The 20198-nt window shown below is 43.8% G+C and overlaps 2 protein-coding genes across 2 annotated transcripts in view; one reads left to right on the plus strand and one right to left on the minus strand.

Annotated features, from left to right (window-relative positions):
• Window positions 1-6134: 6134 nt before the first annotated feature.
• LOC101651955 (solute carrier family 25 member 39-like) lies at window positions 6135-7579 on the plus strand. The gene has a single exon (XM_045290528.1). The coding sequence runs from the start codon at window positions 6187-6189 to the stop codon at window positions 7264-7266; it is 1080 nt and encodes a 359-aa protein (XP_045146463.1). The 5' UTR covers window positions 6135-6186; the 3' UTR covers window positions 7267-7579.
• An 879-nt stretch (window positions 7580-8458) lies between these two features.
• The window catches only part of MFAP5 (microfibril associated protein 5), a 19084-nt gene continuing 7344 nt past the window's right edge, over window positions 8459-20198 (minus strand). The window contains exons 5-11 of the mRNA XM_045290527.1: window positions 19330-19374; window positions 18437-18469; window positions 17953-17988; window positions 14074-14103; window positions 13256-13343; window positions 12602-12675; window positions 8459-10877 (exon numbers count right to left, since the gene is read on the minus strand). Coding sequence (XP_045146462.1) covers window positions 10765-10877; window positions 12602-12675; window positions 13256-13343; window positions 14074-14103; window positions 17953-17988; window positions 18437-18469; window positions 19330-19374 — 419 coding nt within the window. The 3' untranslated portion in view covers window positions 8459-10764. The remainder of the gene's footprint in view (window positions 10878-12601; window positions 12676-13255; window positions 13344-14073; window positions 14104-17952; window positions 17989-18436; window positions 18470-19329; window positions 19375-20198) is intronic.

The raw sequence follows: 20198 nt of genomic DNA on the forward strand, positions 1-20198 counted from the left end.
TGATCCTACTCCACCACACCAAGGTGAAACACTAAGGGCATGCAACAGAGCAGCAAGGGGAGCAAAGCAATGAAGTCCCCAGGGAATACCAAAAATAGACTTTGGGGCCAAGGTGTGGCACCCCTTCAAAATGGACTGGAAAATACTCCTAAAGGTCAACAAACAGACCTGAAACTATTTATAAGCTTTTCTTGTTCTTTTCGTTGTTTTTGTTGTTGTTGTGTGTTTGTTTTGGTTTTCTTTTGCTCTCCCTTGTTTTTGTGCTTATTATTGTCTCTACAAGGCTGGCTAGATAAGATGGGTGGGATAACAATCCAGAGGAGAAAACAAGGGGACTGACTGGGGGAGGCGGGGGCCCGGGAGAGGAGGCAGGGGGTGGGGGGTGGGGGTAGTGGGTGTTAACAAACCCAGGGATAAGGGAACAACAAGCTATCTAAAATTGATGGTGAGGTGGGCGTAGTATGTCTGCTAGGGCTTGTTCAAAGGCAATGTATCAGAGAGGAATTACTGAAACCTGAATGAAGGCTGAGCATGATAGTGGGACAAGGGGAAGGTAAAAGGAAATAGAGAAGAGAACTAGGAGACAAAGGGCATTTATAGAGGTCTAAATACAGGCAAGTACATATATAAATATATTTATATATAAAAATAGGGAAATATACCTATGTAAATATATTTATATGTTAAGTATCAAGGTAGCAGATGGACATTGGACCTCTACTCAAGTACTCCCTCAACACAAGAACACTTTGTTCTAATAAGCTGGCATTCCCTGATCCTCACCTTCCCGACACGATTGTTGAAGACAAAGTAGGTGCATAGCAAATGTGGTGAAGAAAGCTGATGGTGCCTGGCTATCAAAAGATATAGGGTCTGGAGTCTTAAAGGCTTGAAGATATGTAAGTGGCCATCTAGCTGAGAAGCAACAAAGCCCACATGGAAGAAGTACACCAGCTGTGTGATCATGAGGTGTCAATAGGATCAGCTATCAGGCACCAAAGACCTAGAACAAAAAAATTATATCATTGTGAATGAGGGGGAGTGCAGAGTGGAGACCCAAGGCCCATCTGTAGGCAACTGGACATCCCCTTACAGAAGGGTCACAGGGAGGAGATGAGCCAGTCCGGGTACAGTATAGCACTGATGAAACATACAACTTTCCTCTAATTCTTTAATGCTCCGCCCCCCCATCATGACCCCAATTCTGCCTTACAAATCAGACTGACAATGGGTACAGATAAGAGCTGGAAACACAGGGAATCCAGGACAGATAAACCCCTCAGGACCAACAATGAGAGCAGCAATACCAGGAGGGTAAGGGAAAGGTGGGGGAGAAAGGGAGAACCGAGCACAATGATCTACATATAACCCCCTCCCAGGGTGACAGACAACAGAAAAGCAGGTAATGGGAGACATGGGTCAGTGTAAGACATGATAAAATAATAACAATTTATAAATTATCCAGAGTTCCTGAGGGAGGGAGGGTGGAGGAGTGGGTGGGGGGAGATGCATGGATAGATGGATTGTGATAAGAGCTGTATGAGCCCCCAATAAAATGAAAAAATTAAATAAATCTATCCATATATATAATCATAAGTGTCCAGGTTTTGTCTCTCTAGAGAACCCTGCCTAACACAATCGTTTCATATTTTGAGGCTTAAATTTTTCCTTTAGTTCTTTTAGCTTGAGATATGCTGACAGTAGTCTCCCTCTTTGTTTTTTTAACTCCAAGTCTGTGCATATTTCATTATGATATTTTATTTTGTCTTCTTGAAATGCCCTTTGAAATTTTCTGTTACAATTTGACTTTTTTTTTTTTAAAGAAGAATGAGGAGAGGCCAGAGGAATGAGAGGCGAGGCTGCCCCTGCCTGCTCAAGGTTCAGCCCCTGAGCCTCCGGTGACGTCACAGTGTGGGCTCTGCCCTCACACCCTTTATTTTTATTTTTTAAAAAGTTTATTGGAGCTCTTACAGATATCATAGCATTCCATAGTTCAATCACATCAAGCAGTATGGTACAACTGCTACCACAATCAGTTTCCAAACATTTTCTTTCTTCTTGAACACTTTGATATCAGCCCCCCTTTATCCCCTCCCTCCCAATCCTGCCCCCAGGAACCATCATTTATTCATTTATTTATTTACTTTTGCCATATCTTATACCATCCACTGTATCCATTCACATACAATTCTGTTGTACACTCCCCTTGAGTGGAATTATACAGTCGTCGATGCCATCGGTTCCCCCCTTCTCTCCCTTCTCCCCTCCTCCTCTTCCCATACCCTTAGGGTTGTAATTCTGATATTTGGGCTTGGTGGGGATGCGAAGACAGCCAGTCTGACCACCTTGCTACCAGCAGCTGAGGATGTTCTCAGAAGCTGACTTAGCTCAGTATCCACAGCCAAGAGAGGACATGATCTCTGCTCCGGATCTCCAGCCTGCTCCGGATCTCCAGCCTACCCTGATCTCTGACCTCCCCTGGATCTCCAGCTAGCCACCACACTCCGGACTTTCTGATCGCTAGTTGTGCACTGTCTGGTCAGTGCCAGCACACTGAACCTTGCCACTATAATTTCACACCCTGATAGAAAACTGACACTGCTTACTACAGAGCACCAGGTGGAGAGATTACCCAAGCTAGGGGGGCACTGGGCAAAGGGGCACCACAGGTGACCACAGCAGCAGGTGCTGCAGCAATGCCTACAATTCAACCAGTTTGCTTAATCATTTTTTTATTGTTTCCCTATTGCCTTCGCTACTTTATGTCCAAGAACAAGTTTCAAAGTCTTTTCTAACATCCACTTTGGACTTTTCTTTCTTTCCTGTCTTTTTAGTGACCTTTTGCTTCTTCCTATATGATGCTCTTGGTGTCGGCCTGCCATTCATCAGGTTTTCTATCATTAGCATACCGTGTGTCAAATCCGCTCTTGAGGTGGTCTCTAAATTTAGTGGGGATAAACTCAAGGTTAGGTTTCAGCTCTAGTAGCCCTGCTTTAGTTTTTGATCCATCTTTACATATGGGCAAATAATGGTCTGTTCCACAGTTGGCCCTTGGCGGTCTTTTGGCCGATGATATTAACTTCTTAATCATCTATTCCCACAGATGAAGACCATTTGATTGCTGTGTATCCTATCTGTTGAGGTCCATGTCCACAGTAGCCACTTACATTGTTTAAAATGGTATTTGTGACAAAGAAGTTATTGGTCCTGCAAAATTCTATCATATGCTCTCTAGCTTTATTTCTATCATCAAGACCATATTTTCCAACTGCCATCCTTCCTCTGTGTTTCCAAAGAAATTAATCCTTCAGAAGTGACAACCTATGTAGTATGTCCTTCAACTGGAAGCTCCAGTGAATCCTATTCACCATGTAACCCTGATGATACTTCACAGCATCATGCAAGCCACCACCGCATGACAAACTGACAGGCGAGTGGTGGATAGTAATGTAGTAAACATAACATTTACCATTTCCAACCTTTTTAAAAAAAACTTTATTTTGTTGCTGTTTCAGAATATACACAGCAAAACACACGCCAACTCAACAGTTCTACCTGCCTCCTTAAGGGACATTGACTACATTCTTTAAGTTATGCGACCATTATCAGCCTCCTTCTGGGTTGTAAACTCTGCACCGTGCCCCTCTATTAATTCAAACCAAAACTACACTGCTATCCAATCAATCCCAACTTTATATAGGTGTTGAGGCTACAAATCTATATAGGAACAGACAGCCTCACTTCTACCTTGGAGTAGTTTGAACTACCAACCTTGTGACTACCAGTTCAATGCCTAACCCACAGCACTCCCAGGACTTCTTAGTTGATAACATTTAGTACATATTGACATTCTTATGAGTACTTGAACTTTTGAGAGAATGAGGCCAACAAAGATACAAATTCATGAATTGTTACAGAATGCCAGCTCTTCCTAGCCTTGTTTCTGCTGAAGCACAACAAGGAATGATTCCTAGCATAAAAAGCACTGTCTTTTTTCACCAAGTTACAGATTACTTCCCAACAAACTAGTTTCCCTGCATAATTAAGGATTGCCATTCATGATTGCAGATGAAAACTTTTGAAGTAATTTTTGCTTTCAATGGCTATTGATGCTGGTGTTACAATACATTTTCATAAGCTTTTTTGAAGGAATATAATTTTATTTCCCTCCTTTACACACACACACACACACACACACACACACATTGCATACGATTTCAGGATGAAAGAATACATTTTATACAAATAGAAGACATGTTTTTCTATTTAGTTCTTATTACCTTTAATTATCATTCCTTGTATTTTATTGTTTGGAGCAGAGCAACATATTAAGAGCCAGTATAAGTAAGGATGTCCTAGATCACAACTGATGTTCCAGATCTCAATTGATTCTTTAATACTCATCAATTCTTTAGATATAGCTTAGGATAGTTTCCCATAAAGGAACATCTTATACTTGTTCGAGGCTCATCTACTTGGAGGGGGTGTATTTGTGTGTGGTGGTTGAAGGGTCCATCACATAAACACTAAGGCGATCGTGCAGCATTAAACTCTTATAGCTTTTATATCAAGTTCATACTATATGCCAGAAAACAAGCAGTAGTGATGATGACATAGTGGCTACAAGGTTCGGCTGCAATCCTAGAGTCAGCAGTTGGAAACTATCCACTCACTCTGTGGGAGAAAGATGGGGCCTTCTACTCCCATAAGGAGTTACAGTCTTGGAAACTCAGAGGGGCAGTTTAATCCTGTCCTATGGGGTCACCATGAGTCTGCATCAACTCGATGCGAGTGATTTTTCTGATGGCCATAAAACGATATGGAAGAGTTGAGGTAAGCTCTCAAAAGAAAAGAAATGGGGGAAACACCAGAGAGAGTGAAGAATGAGACAGCCTAAAAATCCAGGAAAAAACCAACAACTAGAACCTTATTCAGTGTGATTAGACAGACTGGACAAAAAAGTTTCAGCGATTTCAAAAAGTGAGGGTTTGAGGTGACATGAGGCTTGATTTGTCAACAGGAAGTTATGGGCCCTGCGTCGCTATTTATATAAACATTTGCCTTTTCCAGAAGTTGGTGTCTGAGTGCTGTTTCTGGTTCTCCTTCACTGGTTTCTGAAATAAAAAATAAAAAAAAAGCGTCCACCTGCCCCTCCATACTCTACCACACGGAAACCGCAACAAGTCACTTTCCCTGGTGGAGGGTTGGTGAAATGGAAAAGGCACAAGAACCTCAATTTTTACTGGAACGTTACATTTTTTTCCCGATTTTGGGCGTTTTTATTTTTAATAATCATTTTATTAAGGGCTCATACAACTCATCACATACCGTACATACATCACTTGTGTCCAGTACAGTAGTACATATGTTGGCTTTGTCGTTCTCACAACACCCGCCCTCCACTCAAGCCCCTGGTGTCAGCTCCTCAGTTTTAGACACATCACAGCCTCATAGCGTAAGTAGCAACAAAACCATCAGGACAGTGCTGAGCCTCCTCCTCTTTGCTTCTGATGTCCTTCCTTCCCACCCTGCACATTCGGAATTGTCACGATCCCTTCACCCCTTCTGAATTCCCTTCTCCCATCCTCCAGCCTTCTGGTTCCCCTGCCCTGATGGGAACTCATCATTACCATTCCACTTCCTTATCCCCTTGGTCTGGTGCTCTTGTCTTCTTTTTCTCTCGCTCATATTACCTTTGTCTTTCACAATCTTAGAGCTGCTTCAGGACAGAAGGAAGTGGAACCTTAGAAGTAGCAAGTGACTGGTGCCTTCTGACTAGGTGTGAAGTGTTTGGTCAAACATCCAACTTTTGCAACAAACATTGAAGCAAAGAGAGTAAGAAGGAGCGTGTGGTTAGCAAGATATGCTGGTTGACCTCACCAAAAGGACGGCCCAGAAGTGGGGAGACCAACTGGGATTGACACATCTACCTCTGAATCCAAAGAACACGAAGTGAAAGTGTGTGTAACTAACTCTGTGTTGAGAATATGATGCACGTTTGGATTTCCAGCATCTGTTCACTTGAGGATAAAGGAGAATTTTTTATTATCATAAGAATGAAAGTTGGGGAGCTGGGCGAACGCCGGTGGACCTTGCGCCGGCAGCGGAGCCCCTATGGCCCCACCCGGTCCCGGGCGCCGTGCCGCGCGAGCACCGGCCTAGAGTCAGGATCAAGACTACAACAAGATGGCTGACCAGGACCCGGGGGGCATTAGCCCCCTCCAACAAATGGTGGCCTCGGGCACTGGAGCAGTGGTCACCTCTCTCTTCATGACGCCCCTGGACGTGGTGAAGGTGCGTCTGCAGTCCCAGCGCCCCTCGGTGGCCACCGAACTGAAGCCGCCCTCTAGACTCTGGAGCGTGCCCTACACCAAATTGCCCTCCTCTCTCCAACCCACAGGGAAGTGCCTCCTGTCCTGCAATGGTGTCCTGGAGCCCCTCTACCTGTGCCCACACGGCGCGCGCTGCGCCACCTGGTTTCATGACCCCTCCCGATTCACCGGCACCATGGATGCCTTTGTGAAGATTGTGCGGCACGAGGGCGCCAGGACCCTGTGGAGTGGCCTCCCAGCCACCCTGGTGATGACTGTGCCGGCCACTGCCATCTACTTCACCTCCTACGACCAACTCAAGACCTTCCTGTGTGACCGAGCCTTGACCTCCGACCTCTATGCCCCCATGGTGGCTGGCCCTCTGGCCCGCTTGGGCACTGTGACTGTGGTCAGCCCCCTGGAACTGGTGAGAACGAAGCTACAGGCTCAGCATGTGTCCTATCGGGAGCTGGGCACCTCTGTGCAGGCCGCAGTGGCTAGGGGCGGCTGGCGCTCCCTGTGGCTGGGCTGGGGGCCCACTGCCCTTCGGGACGTGCCTTTCGCAGGCCTGTATTGGTTTAACTACGAGCTGGTGAAGAGCTGGCTGAGTGGGCCCAGGCCAAAGGACCAGACATCCGTGGGCATCAGTTTTGTGGCTGGCGGAATCTCAGGGACGGTGGCAGCCATCCTGACTCTGCCCTTTGACGTGGTGAAGACCCAGCGCCAGGCCGCGCTGGGCACAGTGGAGGCTCTGAGAGTGAGGCCGCCACGGGTCGACTCCACCTGGGTGCTGCTGCGGGGGATCCAGGCCGAGTCGGGCACCAAGGGGCTCTTTGCAGGCTTCCTGTCCCGGATCATCAAGGCCGCCGCTTCCTGTGCTATTATGAGCAGCACTTACGAGTTTGGCAAAAGCTTCTTCCAGAAGCTCAATCAGCAGCGGTTGCCAGGCCCTTGAAAGAGGCATAGGGACTCCCATCTCCTCAGGTGGGCTGTGGGCTGAAGGAGACTGAGCCAAGTGCCTTTTCCTCAGCACTGAGGGGCGGGCCCTGCGGCCTCCCCCCACCAGACCACCCTCAGGCCCTCCCCAGACCGGGCCTTCTTCCTGCTGCACCCCACACCCCAGACTCAAGGATCTTTTCTTACCCCACCAAGTTCAAGACCAAATTTACTACCTGCCGCCCACCTCCCTGCCCCTGTATGTTTGCTGTGACTGGGCCTGCCTCAGTCTCCCCTACCTCTATTAATTCCTTACATCTGAAGATGAAAAACAAAAAAAGAATGAAAGATGGAAAGGGGTTCAGAACAGAACCAAGTCAATTCGGGAAATGCTGATACAGATGAATCTTTAAGGGAACTGGGGATAAATGATTCCAAGGCAGAACAAGGCATTAAATCTCAAAAATGACCTGATCATGCTTTACTATCTCCTGTCAGTCTAGCATTAAAGATCTATTATTTTGGTTAAAACATTTTTTAAATTAAAATGTCAGTGACGTTGTCATTTGTGTTTATCTGGAACAGAATAAAATCAATACTTTAAATAGTAAAACATTTTCAAATCTTCTCACGGAAGAGAGCCTAGGAAGAAAACATAGTGCCTCTATGGACTGTGATGGGGCAGGGTTGTTTTCTTAAAACAAAACAAAAAAATACATGAAAATGTTAAAAAGAGGAAAATGGAATTCGACTCATAAGGTAAAGAACCAGGATCAAAACCAATCCCCTAGAACTTGGGCCTGACATCACTCCTAGGGGAACATTACGGAGAAAAGTAAGACCTTTACATGGATGAGAAATGAAAGGATGGAAAAATATTGGTTGACATATTCAAAAGTGTAGCGGGCCAAGATAGAAGAATTGACAATGGCAAAACCCAGAGGGCTAAAAGGAGCCAAAAAGAAGAAGAAATCTGGTGACTGAGGAGGCCACAGCTAGGGAGAGTGAAGACTGTTGGAATGTTAGAGAGCCCGAGTTAACGCTGTCACGTGAAGAACAGAACAACAACAACAATAAAACAATAGCAGAGTACAATCACTAGAGAAACACTGGCAGTTGGTTTTCAAAATGAGGCAACATAGAACCTCAATCCTTCTTTGTAAACATAAAAGAGAGGAGAAGGCGAAATAACCAGATCACAGACCACTCTCTCCTGGGAAGAAATTAGGGAGGAAATCTTTTTAATATTTAATTAGCATGACACACAATATTGGGATTGAAATGTTGTCTGGTGAGAATGCCACCTCCCATTCAATACGTAGTAGGTCTAGCAAGCTCGTGAAATATTCTTTAGCAAGTCTTAAACTTTGCCCCTCGGAGGCTTCGCTACAGTGGCTACAAGATGCATTAATATATCTATATATGAATACGTTTCATTCTAGAGAGTGTGTGGAGTAGAGAATACATGCTTCCTGCTTTTCCTAGCATTTCTCTTTAAACAACTTACAAACCCCCATAAACGAAACTGTTCCTAAACATCAACAATCTGCTCTTCATTTAGCTAGATTTCTCAGCAATAAAAAAGGAAAGCAAACCCAACTGAGTGGAATCTGTCATACGTCATTTGTTATCTCCTATTTGACATACACTAGCTTTTACAGAAAGTTATTGAAATATTCACAAAATAGTGCATAGCTTGTCGCTTATTTTCATTGTTGGCGGGTTGTTGGTTTTTCCGACTACATGTTGGGCCACCTCCCAGTAGAGCATAGTTTTGCGCTTTATCCAGCACACACAGATTCATCGGGAAGGAGATGGCCGATAGGTTTCAACAGACATGAATAATATACTGAATCCAGAGGATCACAGGCTTACATGAAACCTAGAACTATTAGAAACTGAACCTCATGTTAAAGATGGATACACATCCGACTGTTCATGGAATGTTCAGCAGTCCAACACTACCAGCTGCTCCACAGGAAGAAACGATGAGGCAGTCTGCTTCCATACAAATGTGCAGCGTGGGATACCCGATGCAGCAGTTCCACTCTGTCCTAAAGGGTCGCTCTAAGTCAGAGCTGACTCAGTGGCAACGGGTTTGCTTTTGGCTTAATGAGTTTTGCTGCGTAAAACTGCAATGTGATTCATCTAAGACTTCACGATTACTGCTGGGGCCAGGATCGTGTCATGCCAACCATTAAGTAACCTCTCTTCCTAATTATTGGCATTCCAGCCTGATTTCTTTTCTTAGCAATTTGGCTCTTGCAGAAGCATCTGCACAATGATCACTACAATTTTAGAAATATGTGAGGACGAAAACAAAGCAGCATCAACGCGAACCGAATGGTATGGCTTCACCTGAAGTTGTCTCATTCGCTTTGTGGAAGTAGGTTGACCCCAAGTACTATCATAAATGAATTTTTAAAATGAGACCTGATTTCTGATCCTTCCTTCAGATCGGACAACTGCATGAAAAATTGGATAAGGAATCATAGATCCAAGTTCGTGATCTGTAGCAGTCCTCTCTTTAGTCCCTACCTCAGATTTTACAGGAGTACATTTTGCTGGTCGGATTGTATGTTTCTTTCCTTTACTGGAGAATTTTCTTTGACCTGTCAAATTTCCATGATCCTTTCATAAATATCCCAGACAATGATTGGACAATTCAGTAAAATCGTTGCAATAAAAGCAAAGAGGAACATGTAGTTGATTGGAGAGTTCGTCCAGGGAGCTCTCGAAAAGAAAAATGAATGACATTCTATGGTTAGCTAAAATACACGATGGTAGCTTCTTTCACCCTACACTCTATCACACACAGATTTAAAGGTGAAGATTATTAATACAAAGTTTATATTCGCCTGAAACTATGTGTGAGCTGCTTGTATGTCAGCAATATGGTCCTCGTTTAGTCACGGTGACCATGACCTTGGGAAGCAGCAAAGCCATGCAATAATGCAGACTGTGTTTTTAAATGTTGGAAAATGAGATAAATGTTATCAGTTTAGGTCAAAAACCAGGGAATGGAGGCAAAAGCTGAATATAAGAAAATAACTAGTCTAACCCATTCATAAACTATGGGACTTCTAGTGGCTGCCTCTATTTTTTGCCTCTAGGGTTTAGTGGGAAACCGTTATCCCACTTTTAATGTGTGTTGTCATCTGGTGCAGGCCTGTAAAACTGTGTGTCTGAAGAGACAGACTTCATCCCACCAGGCCCAAGACCAGAGAGACCCCATCAGGACATATATATCCCATTACTTGTATAAAAATATCTATAACCACAAAGAATGTTTTTCTTCATTTCATTTAAATTGTCTTCCATTACTGAAAACACATGGTTTCAATAAAAATCCCAAAGCAGAAAATAAGTTGCTCTTGAAAAGGTTAACTATTATTAATACTAATATGCTTGTCTCTGGATTATCTGACAGTGGTTAGCTGGACAAGAAAAAAATTCCCATTTGCTAGAGCATTTATTTCCTCCCCCCTCAATTTATTTCTTCTTTGCTCTTCCTTGATCACAGACCACTGGGTCTCTGCAAATCCAAATGTTCACAAGGAGGAAGTCGGAAATAGTTGGAGCGACGGAGTCGTCTTGGGGGTAGGCCAGCCATCTGTCGGCAAAGTTCATCTAGAAGAGATGCAAGACATGAAGGGATCAGAGGGTAGGAAGGTGCCAAGAGCTCGTGTGTTCAGGGAAGGAGAAGACTTCTGAGTGCTTGAAATAAAAAAGAAACAAAATCTGGGTTCGAACCCAAGTTCTGCCTCTTAGTCGTCATTTACCACTTACTAGAAAGTTCCCTAACTTTTCTGAAACTCACTATTCCATTCTGTAAAATAAGCATTCAAACACCTACCTCGATGGTGTAGTTATGAGTGTTAAATGGAAACAATGTATGCAAAGTAACAAGCACAGAAATTGAAACAGAGCAGATGGCCAGGAGTCTAACCATGGGGCAATGAAAGGAAAAAATGAGGTCGTCCTCAATACCCGTGTAACTATTTACTGTGTCCACATAATTGATCTCGCCAAGGTCCCTGAGAGACTTGGACGTTGTTGTTTGGTGCGATTGCATATCAGACTGAAACACCATCTGAGCCCAAGATAAACTTATCATCGTTCCTGTGTTTGAGCTCAGGGTGCTGCCGCTGCATCAGTCACCTTGCTGAGGATCTGCTTTTTTGCTCTCTACTAAGCCTGGTGTCACTCTCAGGGACTGATCTCTTCCTAACATGGCCAAAGGATGTGAGATGAGGTCTCCTAGTCTTCATTTCTACAGAACATTCTGGCTGTGTTTTTTTCCCAAAGTTGTACGTTCTTCCAGTACTTCATAGCATGTTCCATATTCTTCACCATAATTAAAGGCTTTGATTCACTTCTGATTTTCTCACCACAATACAGCGTTTGCCTGCTGAACTGCTAACTCCATGGGGGTGGATTGTGAATCCAAGCAAAATGTAATCTTTGGCGACTTCAATTACTTTCTCTGTTTATCACGATGTTACTTATTGGTCAGTTGTGAAAGTACCTCGAGTCCAAATACTCAACTGCAATCCCAGGGGGCTCTTGCAGGTGGGGTGCCCAGAGCCAAGCGGGGAAAGTAGTAAGTTTCCTTCTGTGCAGGAAACTACAGCTCTGACTCAGGAACTCGGGGCTAAGCGGACCGCTGAGTCAGAAGTGGCTGGGCCTGTGGTGTCTTCACCAACCACAGTCATCCTTAGGAGCTGGCTATGGGGAAGATGAGAAGTATCTTAGTTCCCACCGTGGAGGTTCTATAACCACACGCTTGAGGCTCGAAGGGTCTTCTCTCCTCCCTCTGAAATTTCACAATAAGCAATGTAAAGGGTGCCTGAAATTGGATTATGTTTGCATTGTCACATTTCTGAATGTCCTATTTGTTTATCATTATTATTGACAAGATCTATACAAACCTTACTATCTCCTAATCAGGGTGGGTTGGTTTTCTTTTTGCCTTTGAGAGTCATGAACCTGGCTGCTGCTTAACTGAATCTACTCTCTGGAATGGCTAGCTGGGCCTCTCCACCTAGAACCACAATGAATGATCCTCAAAACAGCCATAGCTCCAAACTGCTATCTATAAGGCAGAGGCTCAGAGTTAACAATGTAGTCAGAACAGGATCTAGGATATTTTTCTTTAGGTTGTGTTTGTATCTTAAGGCTACTGTATTGCTTAGATCGTTTGTGTGGTGTAAATGAAACAAAGAAGCTGAAGGAACTACGAGAATAATTGGAATCCTTTCTTATTGGCTCCTCCTTCAAAGCAGTCAATCTGTTCGCAAAATGTCCCTTTCTCGTGATTGCCCTGCCCCACTAAACCCTCAGACATCTCTTACCTTTCATCACTTCGTGTTCCTTACAGACAAGACGGGAGCATATCTCATTGTTGATGACGTACATGCGCCGTACACTGCCACAGTCCAAATATCATAAAGAGAAGAGAGAAAAGACATTAAGAGGGAGGACTATTCTAAATTTAGGGTGCCTTAAAGTTCCTGTGTTTCCCACTCTCTCCTATTACTCCCTCCCCCAATCTGTATTTCCTTAAGCGTTTTTTTTATATCCCTTGCCCCCACCCCCACTCCTTGGAGGAGCGGCGGGAAAGAATTTGGTTAAATTATTTCTCTTGGTGACATTTGCTCATGCACTGATTTAGAATTGAACTTAATATTCTTTCCCACTATTTACAACCTTCATATAGCTTTTGCTTCAGCTTCTGTTAAAGAAACCCTCAATGTAGCAGTATCTCCCTCACAGCCCTCTTTTCTTCAGCCCTCATCGTCATTTATCTCCTGTGCTAGTCACCCGCTTCTCTGTCCACCTCCACCCAGGCTCCGGGTTATAGACGGCACCTTCAAGAATAGCTAGAAGAGCCGTGCTGACAACATTTGTTCTATCGAAGACCGCATGTACTTAATAGGTGCTCATGAAATAGCAGCATGAAAACACTCCCATGGAAGATGCTCTCTGGGCATTTTGAGAAGCCTTACCTGGTGAAGCATAACTTATTAACACATTGTTTGACTGGTCGGTGAACAGAGTAGAGTCTGGTACAAGGGAATTTCTCATCTCGGCACTCTGAAGAAACCCAGCACAAAGGATATGGAGGTGCAAGTAGGAGAGGCAGAGAATGATGAATTAAAAGGGTAGCAATGGTGAAATGGGGGTGGGGGTGGGGGATTGATCCACATTAGCCTCCACAAAGAATCATCATAAATTAAGGCATGTGTTCTCTGCTTAGCAAAGCAAAACAAGAGGAATTTGATTAAAATGAAACACAGGTGCTTCCCTACCTGGAAGCAGGAGTGTGATAGAGTCATCTTTGAAGGTTCTACTATAAAATGTCCTTCTAGGATTACCCAGGTGGCAATAGGAAATGCTGCATTGAATTGCTTATAATCTCCTTCTGAAGAATGGGAATTTTCAGAGCGATCACTATCTATTTCACTGTTGCAATGGTTTTCATCTCTAGCTTCAGTCAGAATGATCAGCGCATTGGGGAAATAATTTTGACCTAATAGACTTCACTCCCCGACTCACTAATCATCAAATGCAGCACACAGCGGAGCTCAGAAAGAACACTGCTTCGGGACCAGGGAACAGTGACCCTCTCTATTGTTTTTCTCTTTCTCATAGCTCTTAGGCTTCATTGTTCATAAAGAAAAAGGAGGAGGGAGGCCACTAGAAATACTTCCTCAAAAAGAACTGGAAGCAAGGTAGAATATGTACCAAATCCCCAGAGGGCACAAAGAGATAGGCACCCACATGAAGAAAACCCAAGACAAAGTCATGCAAGAGACCATCGTACCTGAAGTGGCATTCTTATCATTGGGTGAAGCTGAAAGGCAGAAATTGTATTCCATTAGTACTGGTTCCAGAAGTAACTTCTTCGGCATCTGTCCGGTTGCCTCATTTGTGACACTTTGTTTCCCCATGAATAAAGATTTAACAACTCTCTTAACAATTTTAAAACTCTCTTAACAACCTGTAATGTCACAAACTTGAAGAGATTTAGGAGACTGGGTGGAAAAGCCGATTTGGCTCTTTTACTTTACTGCCCTGGGACTTAAAAAAAAAAAAAGCAAAACAGACAAAAAACTGTACTGTGAGTATCATTACTATTGGCAAGGTTCAGATTTAAGTTTTTTTTTAAAGGCAAAGAGTCATACGACCCCAAAAGCTCTATCCTAAGGCTAAGAGAGAAAAGGTTATTTTGCTGTAGAAGTTCCTCCTCAGAAGAGAAAAAAAAATTATTCTCTGTAGATTAGACACATCACCAGGGTTCTCTGATAAAAGCAGATAGATTGGTGAAAGAGTAATAACCATTGCCAAACATCAGCTAGGGGCCAGGTCACTATGAATGTATTTCTCAGAATGGAGACTCTGACAAGGAGGACTTAGGTGAGTGTGCTAGGGATCCACTAGCCAAGGGTTGCTATAGAAACACTAAGAGGTTCCTAGGAAGTATGCTAGGTGCTGTCATCTGGCCCATAATGTAAATTACAGGTTTTTACAGTGAGAATTCACAAATCTATATTTCTAGTCCAGCTCTCTCCTGAACTCCAGACCTATACGTCTAACTCCCCTTTAAGGGTAGTGTTCTTGGATTTGTCAAAGATCCTTCCAAATGATCATGTCTTCAACTGGACGCACAGCTTCAATCTCATCTTCCCCGTCACGGACTCAAGGTGTTTTCAGTGAATAGAAACATTGATCCAACAGCCACCCCCTGGGTATCATCTCAATAATTCTTTTCTCTTGGCAGCTTACTCCTCACTACCTCTTACTGGGACGACTGCATTCGTTTTCCAGCAGTTTTCCTGGTTGGAGGCCCATTTATTTAAAATCCATCCTCCACATTGCCACTGGGAGTGATCTTTCCAATACACAAAGCTGATTAAAATCAGCTCCTTTCCACTTGACTTCATGTCTGTCCTAAGCTTATTCTTTTCACCTGAAAATGTCTTCCCTCTTCTTTTGACCTTCTTCATGTCTCTCAGGAGACCCATATGACCTCCAGGAAATGTGACCTTTCTTGACCTCCACGCTGAATCTAGTTGAAGCCTCTTTCTATGCGCTTTCACCACTCGCTTTGCTTGTGGCATTTTGAATTCCTGGATCAAGTGAGCAGTTCGCTTCCCCACTGTGCAGAAGATAGCCCGTGGGAGAAAGTAAGTTTTTCCTTTTTTCTTTTCAACCTTAGATCTCTGGCACCCAGTAAAATGCCTGATTGATACATCACAGACTTCCAGTAAATATTGGTTAAAATTATCGAGTTCTTCTCTCCTCGGTTACTTTCTCACATTCGCCTACTCGTTGCTGTTGTTTATGTTGAAGTTCTATTTTTAACAAATCTTAAAGAGCAAAGGTGTATAGCGCACCTAGTGCAAGGTCTATATTTTATAAGCCTGTAGTCCTCCCCCTTAATAAGCATGCACAGACCTATGAGGGGAGCTTCCAAATGTTCGTGGAAAAATCCCAGGATCTTTTCATCTCATTTTCCTTTTGAAGCTTTTGAAGCTCCCTCATGCATAAGCCCATGCATACACACACTTAATGACATGTCTGCCTGTATCCGTTATTTGAGGCTGAAACATCTGGCCTGAATTCTATCGTCAAGAGACAACTTCCTTTTTTAAAAAAAGTCAACTTCCTGTGTTACTGCCTTAAAACAAAAGACAACAAACATTTTACTGTGGTTTGAGGAGCACTGGTGGCATCATGGGTTACACGCTGGGCTGCTCGCCGCAAGATCAGCAGTTCAAACCAACCAGCCGCTCCTCCGTAGAAAGATGAGACTCTCTAGTCCTGTAAAGATGTACAGTCTCAGAAACCCACAGGGCCAGTTCTACTCTGTCTTAATTGTCTGAGTCTGAATTGACTTGACGGCAATGAGTTTGGTTGGGTTTTTATTGTGGTTTGGGTGAAAGTTTATAGGACAAAATTTTTTATTTATTTATTTTTTTTAAACATTTTATTAGTGACTCATACAACTCTTATCACAATCCATACACACATCAATTGTGTAGAGCGCATTTGTACTTCATTCTCAAAACATTTTCTCTCCACTTAAACCCCCGACATTAGGTCCTCATTTTTCCCCTCCCTCCCGGACAAAATATTTTTCTGTGCAACAACTGATATGCTTTTTGTTCCATGGCAATCCCCTCACGGCAACAACAGCTTCTTCCCTGGGCTCGCCAATGCCATACATCCTTCTCTCTGGCTCCCTCCTGTTCTCTTTGTTTTGGGGGAAATGCTGTCATTTGGGGTGCTGTATGTTGACTGTTCTCAGAAATACTTTCCTCACCAGTGTATAAGCCTATCGTTGGGTTGAAGGTGGAGGAAGGGGTTCAGTTTCCCATTTGAATAGTGTCTGAGAGGCGTAGCCTCGGGAATTCTACCAGACTTTATCAGATCTGTACGTCAAGTCTTTTAGGTGACTTTGCATTGCGTTCTACATATTTCTCCCACTCTGTCTGGGACCTTATATTGTCATCCCTTTCAGAGGCATAGGCAGTGGTACCAGGTGCCATCCAGTTCTTCTGGTCTCGGGCTAGTGGAGGCTGTGGGTTAGCGTGTTCCATTTGTACAAATGTAAGGTGTTTTCTTCACTCTCCTTTGCTCCAGAGAGGGAGCGATCACCAATCACAAGTGTTTGAATTCCCAGTCTCTACGCACCTAAGCAAGAATGAGAGCATCGTCCTTGTGGACTATGTTATGCCCATTGACTTAGATTTCCCTGGGACTGTCCTAAACCCCCAAGCCTAGCAACTCACTCCCCTCACGTCTGATTATGGCTAAGTTTTCCTAACTTTACTCCCTCAGTGCTCTACTGTATACATGGACATTCTGCAGCCCGACACAAACACATATGTAGAAACACCTTTTGCCAAACCTCTCCTACCTGCTATCCCACACCCCTTCCGCTTTTACATTTAAGTATGTGTACGCTCATAGAGTATTCCTTACTATTAGTTATCAGAGGGCGCTATGTGTGATCGCAGTTACTTTTGCTGCCTTTTATGTACCTTTCAGGGTCTCCCTTTGCCTCGGTCCCATTGCACTGACCTCCTCTTCCTGTATATCTCCTTTCCCTTCACCCAGGTCACACATGCCTGCTAGCATGTCGGCTATTTTTCCTCTTTTCCTCTCACTCCTGGTGAACATCAAAGAAGGTTTCTTCCAGTGGGTAAACCTTTTCTTGACTTTTTAGAAGGCACTCCTCAACTCGTTCCTTATCATGGCGATCAGAGTCATTGCTATGTGGTTTTCTCAGATACCAAGCTTCATTTACTTTCACATCTTTGAACACTCTCTTTCTAGTTGGGAAGCCTGTCCTTTCCTTGGGTGCTGCCTACCTTCGTCCCATGCTTTCAAGATTCTAGAGGTGTTTCCCTGATCTTCCAGGCATACAGTGGTTTATATATATTTGTCTCCCCTTTATTCCACCCAAAGTCTAGGGATCTTAGAGAGAAAGAGCATGTCTTAATATTTGGTATCTCTAACACCTGCATATGAGAACTCAAAATGTTGGTTGATTTGAATCAAACTGTAGGCAGAATGTGCCACATAAATGGTAATTCTGTTTACTTTAGACCCTTCACCAACAATACTGCCTTCCACATGGGATCTGGGAAAGCCCAGGATGGCCCTGGTGGCCCCAGGACCCCAGATCTGAACTCACCCAGGTCATCTGTGGAAGGCCCGACATCAGCCAGCACTGAAAAGGCACAAAACAGCAGGCGTGAGGAGGGCTGTGTATTGGGAGGGCGAAGGAGGGAGGCAGAGAATGGAAGGGGGGAAGGGAGACATTCTGGGCAAGGGTCAAGACTATGGCTCGGTGTGTGTGTTATTCCAAAGGAGGTAAAATTAACTGATGTCATTGTGAAAATTTATTGCGGAATCATGGTCCGATTGAAAGAATAGTAATGTTTGAAAGCCCACATTATCCAGGCCCTGTTTTAGTTATTAATCCACCCACTTATGCCCTCTCATTAGAGGGCTAGAAGGTTCCTCTGTCTTTTAGTCCCACTGCTACTGACAACACTCCTGCAAGCCATTGATCACTTTCCCAGAGATAAAGATAGGGGTCCCTTACAGAGCTGGAATCGATATGGTGAACGGCAATAAGAGTCACACCTTTCCTTTAGAGTGGCTGGAAAACTCACCTGTTTCATCTGTAGCAGGATCATTGACCAGATCTGCAAAAGTACAAACCAGAGGATGAAAAACGCAAAGAGAAAATGGAAGCTGGGGGAGGGAGGGAAAAAAGGAGGAGCTGATACCAAGGGCTCGAGCAGAAAGAACATGTGTTGAAAAGACTGACGTCTACACAAACATGGGTACAAAGGTGCTTGGAACAATGGATGCATGGATTGTTATAAGAGCTGTCAGAGCTCCTCAATAAAATGACTAAGGGGGGAAAAGGAATCATTTAAAATAAAATAATTTGAGCATACATTTAATGAAAAGCAAGAACAAATGAAAATGGAAGCAACCTAAAGAGATGGTGATGATGATTATGATGATCTGCAGAGCAGCGAGAAAAATGGAAATGAAAGGATGTGGGTTCTTGGGCAAATGTAAGGCACTATCATGACTCAGGTGCAATATGTGGTCAATGCATTTCAGACACAGCCACAGCCCGTCTGTCAGTTAAGGCTTGCTTATTGCTATGATGATGCACCGATTTCAGTAGTCCTTACAGCCTAAGACAGACTAGGAATAAAGGCCTGGTGATCTATTTGTAAAAATCAGCCTCTGACACCCCAGGAATCACAACGGTCTGATCCCCAACTGATCCTGGCTGTGGTCAAAGTCTGGGCAGCATTCGGTCCCATTGTGCATATGTGGCCAGAAGCCAGGGGCTGCCTTGAAGGCAGCTAACAGCATCACAGAAAGTCATGGATGAGAGAACAAGGCTGGACATGTTTGCAGAGTTGGTGTGTGACCTCACAGTGTCCACGAACCTTTTTCCATTTTTATTTTTCTTTAAACTGACTTCATTCCCTAACCTCAATCCTTCTAATTAAAAGAGAGAGAGAGCGTTTCAAATGCTTACTTGGATCTTCTGTGAATGATTCCACAGTCATTTGGGTCACATCATCTGAAACGAGTAGCAGAGAACACGTTCTGAACATCCTCCTCCACCTTTGCGCACCCAGCAACGTCAGTTGTCCAGCACAGCACCCAATACCAGTACGTCTCCTGCCATGGCTCTTCCTTCCCTGCTTTCCCAATCGCAGCCCTTTCCCCGGTTACCCAAACCCTGGACTTGTCTGCTTCTGTGATGATATTCAATCCTAGCAAACAATACCCTTTTTCTTTGACTTCCAGTGTCTTCCTGGATCTAGAGAACTGAATGAACTACATTCCCATCCAACAGACGTTCCTCTCATTCTCAATTTGGCTAAGCATTGGACTATAGAAGTGCAAGGCTCTCTAATCTAGTGAGAAATTGAAAATGAATGGTGATTTTCTTTATATTACTGGAGCTACTCTGATGTAATTGGTAGTAAACATGTTTTATCATTGTGCTAACCAACAGTTATGCATATAGCTAATTTGGAGTTACAACGTGTCAGATGAGGAGCCCTGGTGGTTATTGGACTGTTAATCTCAAGGTCAGCAGTTCTAAACCAACAGCTGCTCCAAGGGTGAAAGATGAGGCTTTCTAAGTCCCATAAAAACAGCATTGGAAACCCACAGTTCTACTCTGTCCTACAGGGTCAGTATGAGTCAGAATCAACTCTATAGCAGATAAGTTTTGTTTGCTTTGATTTGGTCTGGGCTATGTGCTAGATGCTGTTGAAGGTACTTCACATATATTAACTGATTACATCCTCATCAAAACAAACCAGTTGCTGTTGAGCCAATTCCAACTCGTGGTGATTTTCAAGGCTGTCATCTTTCAAAGCACAGACCGCTCGT

The sequence above is a fragment of the Echinops telfairi genome, unplaced genomic scaffold (assembly GCF_000313985.2).
Source record: "Echinops telfairi isolate 266 unplaced genomic scaffold, ASM31398v2 ScPeMD7_40;HRSCAF=151, whole genome shotgun sequence".
Taxonomy (NCBI): Eukaryota; Metazoa; Chordata; class Mammalia; order Afrosoricida; family Tenrecidae; genus Echinops; species Echinops telfairi.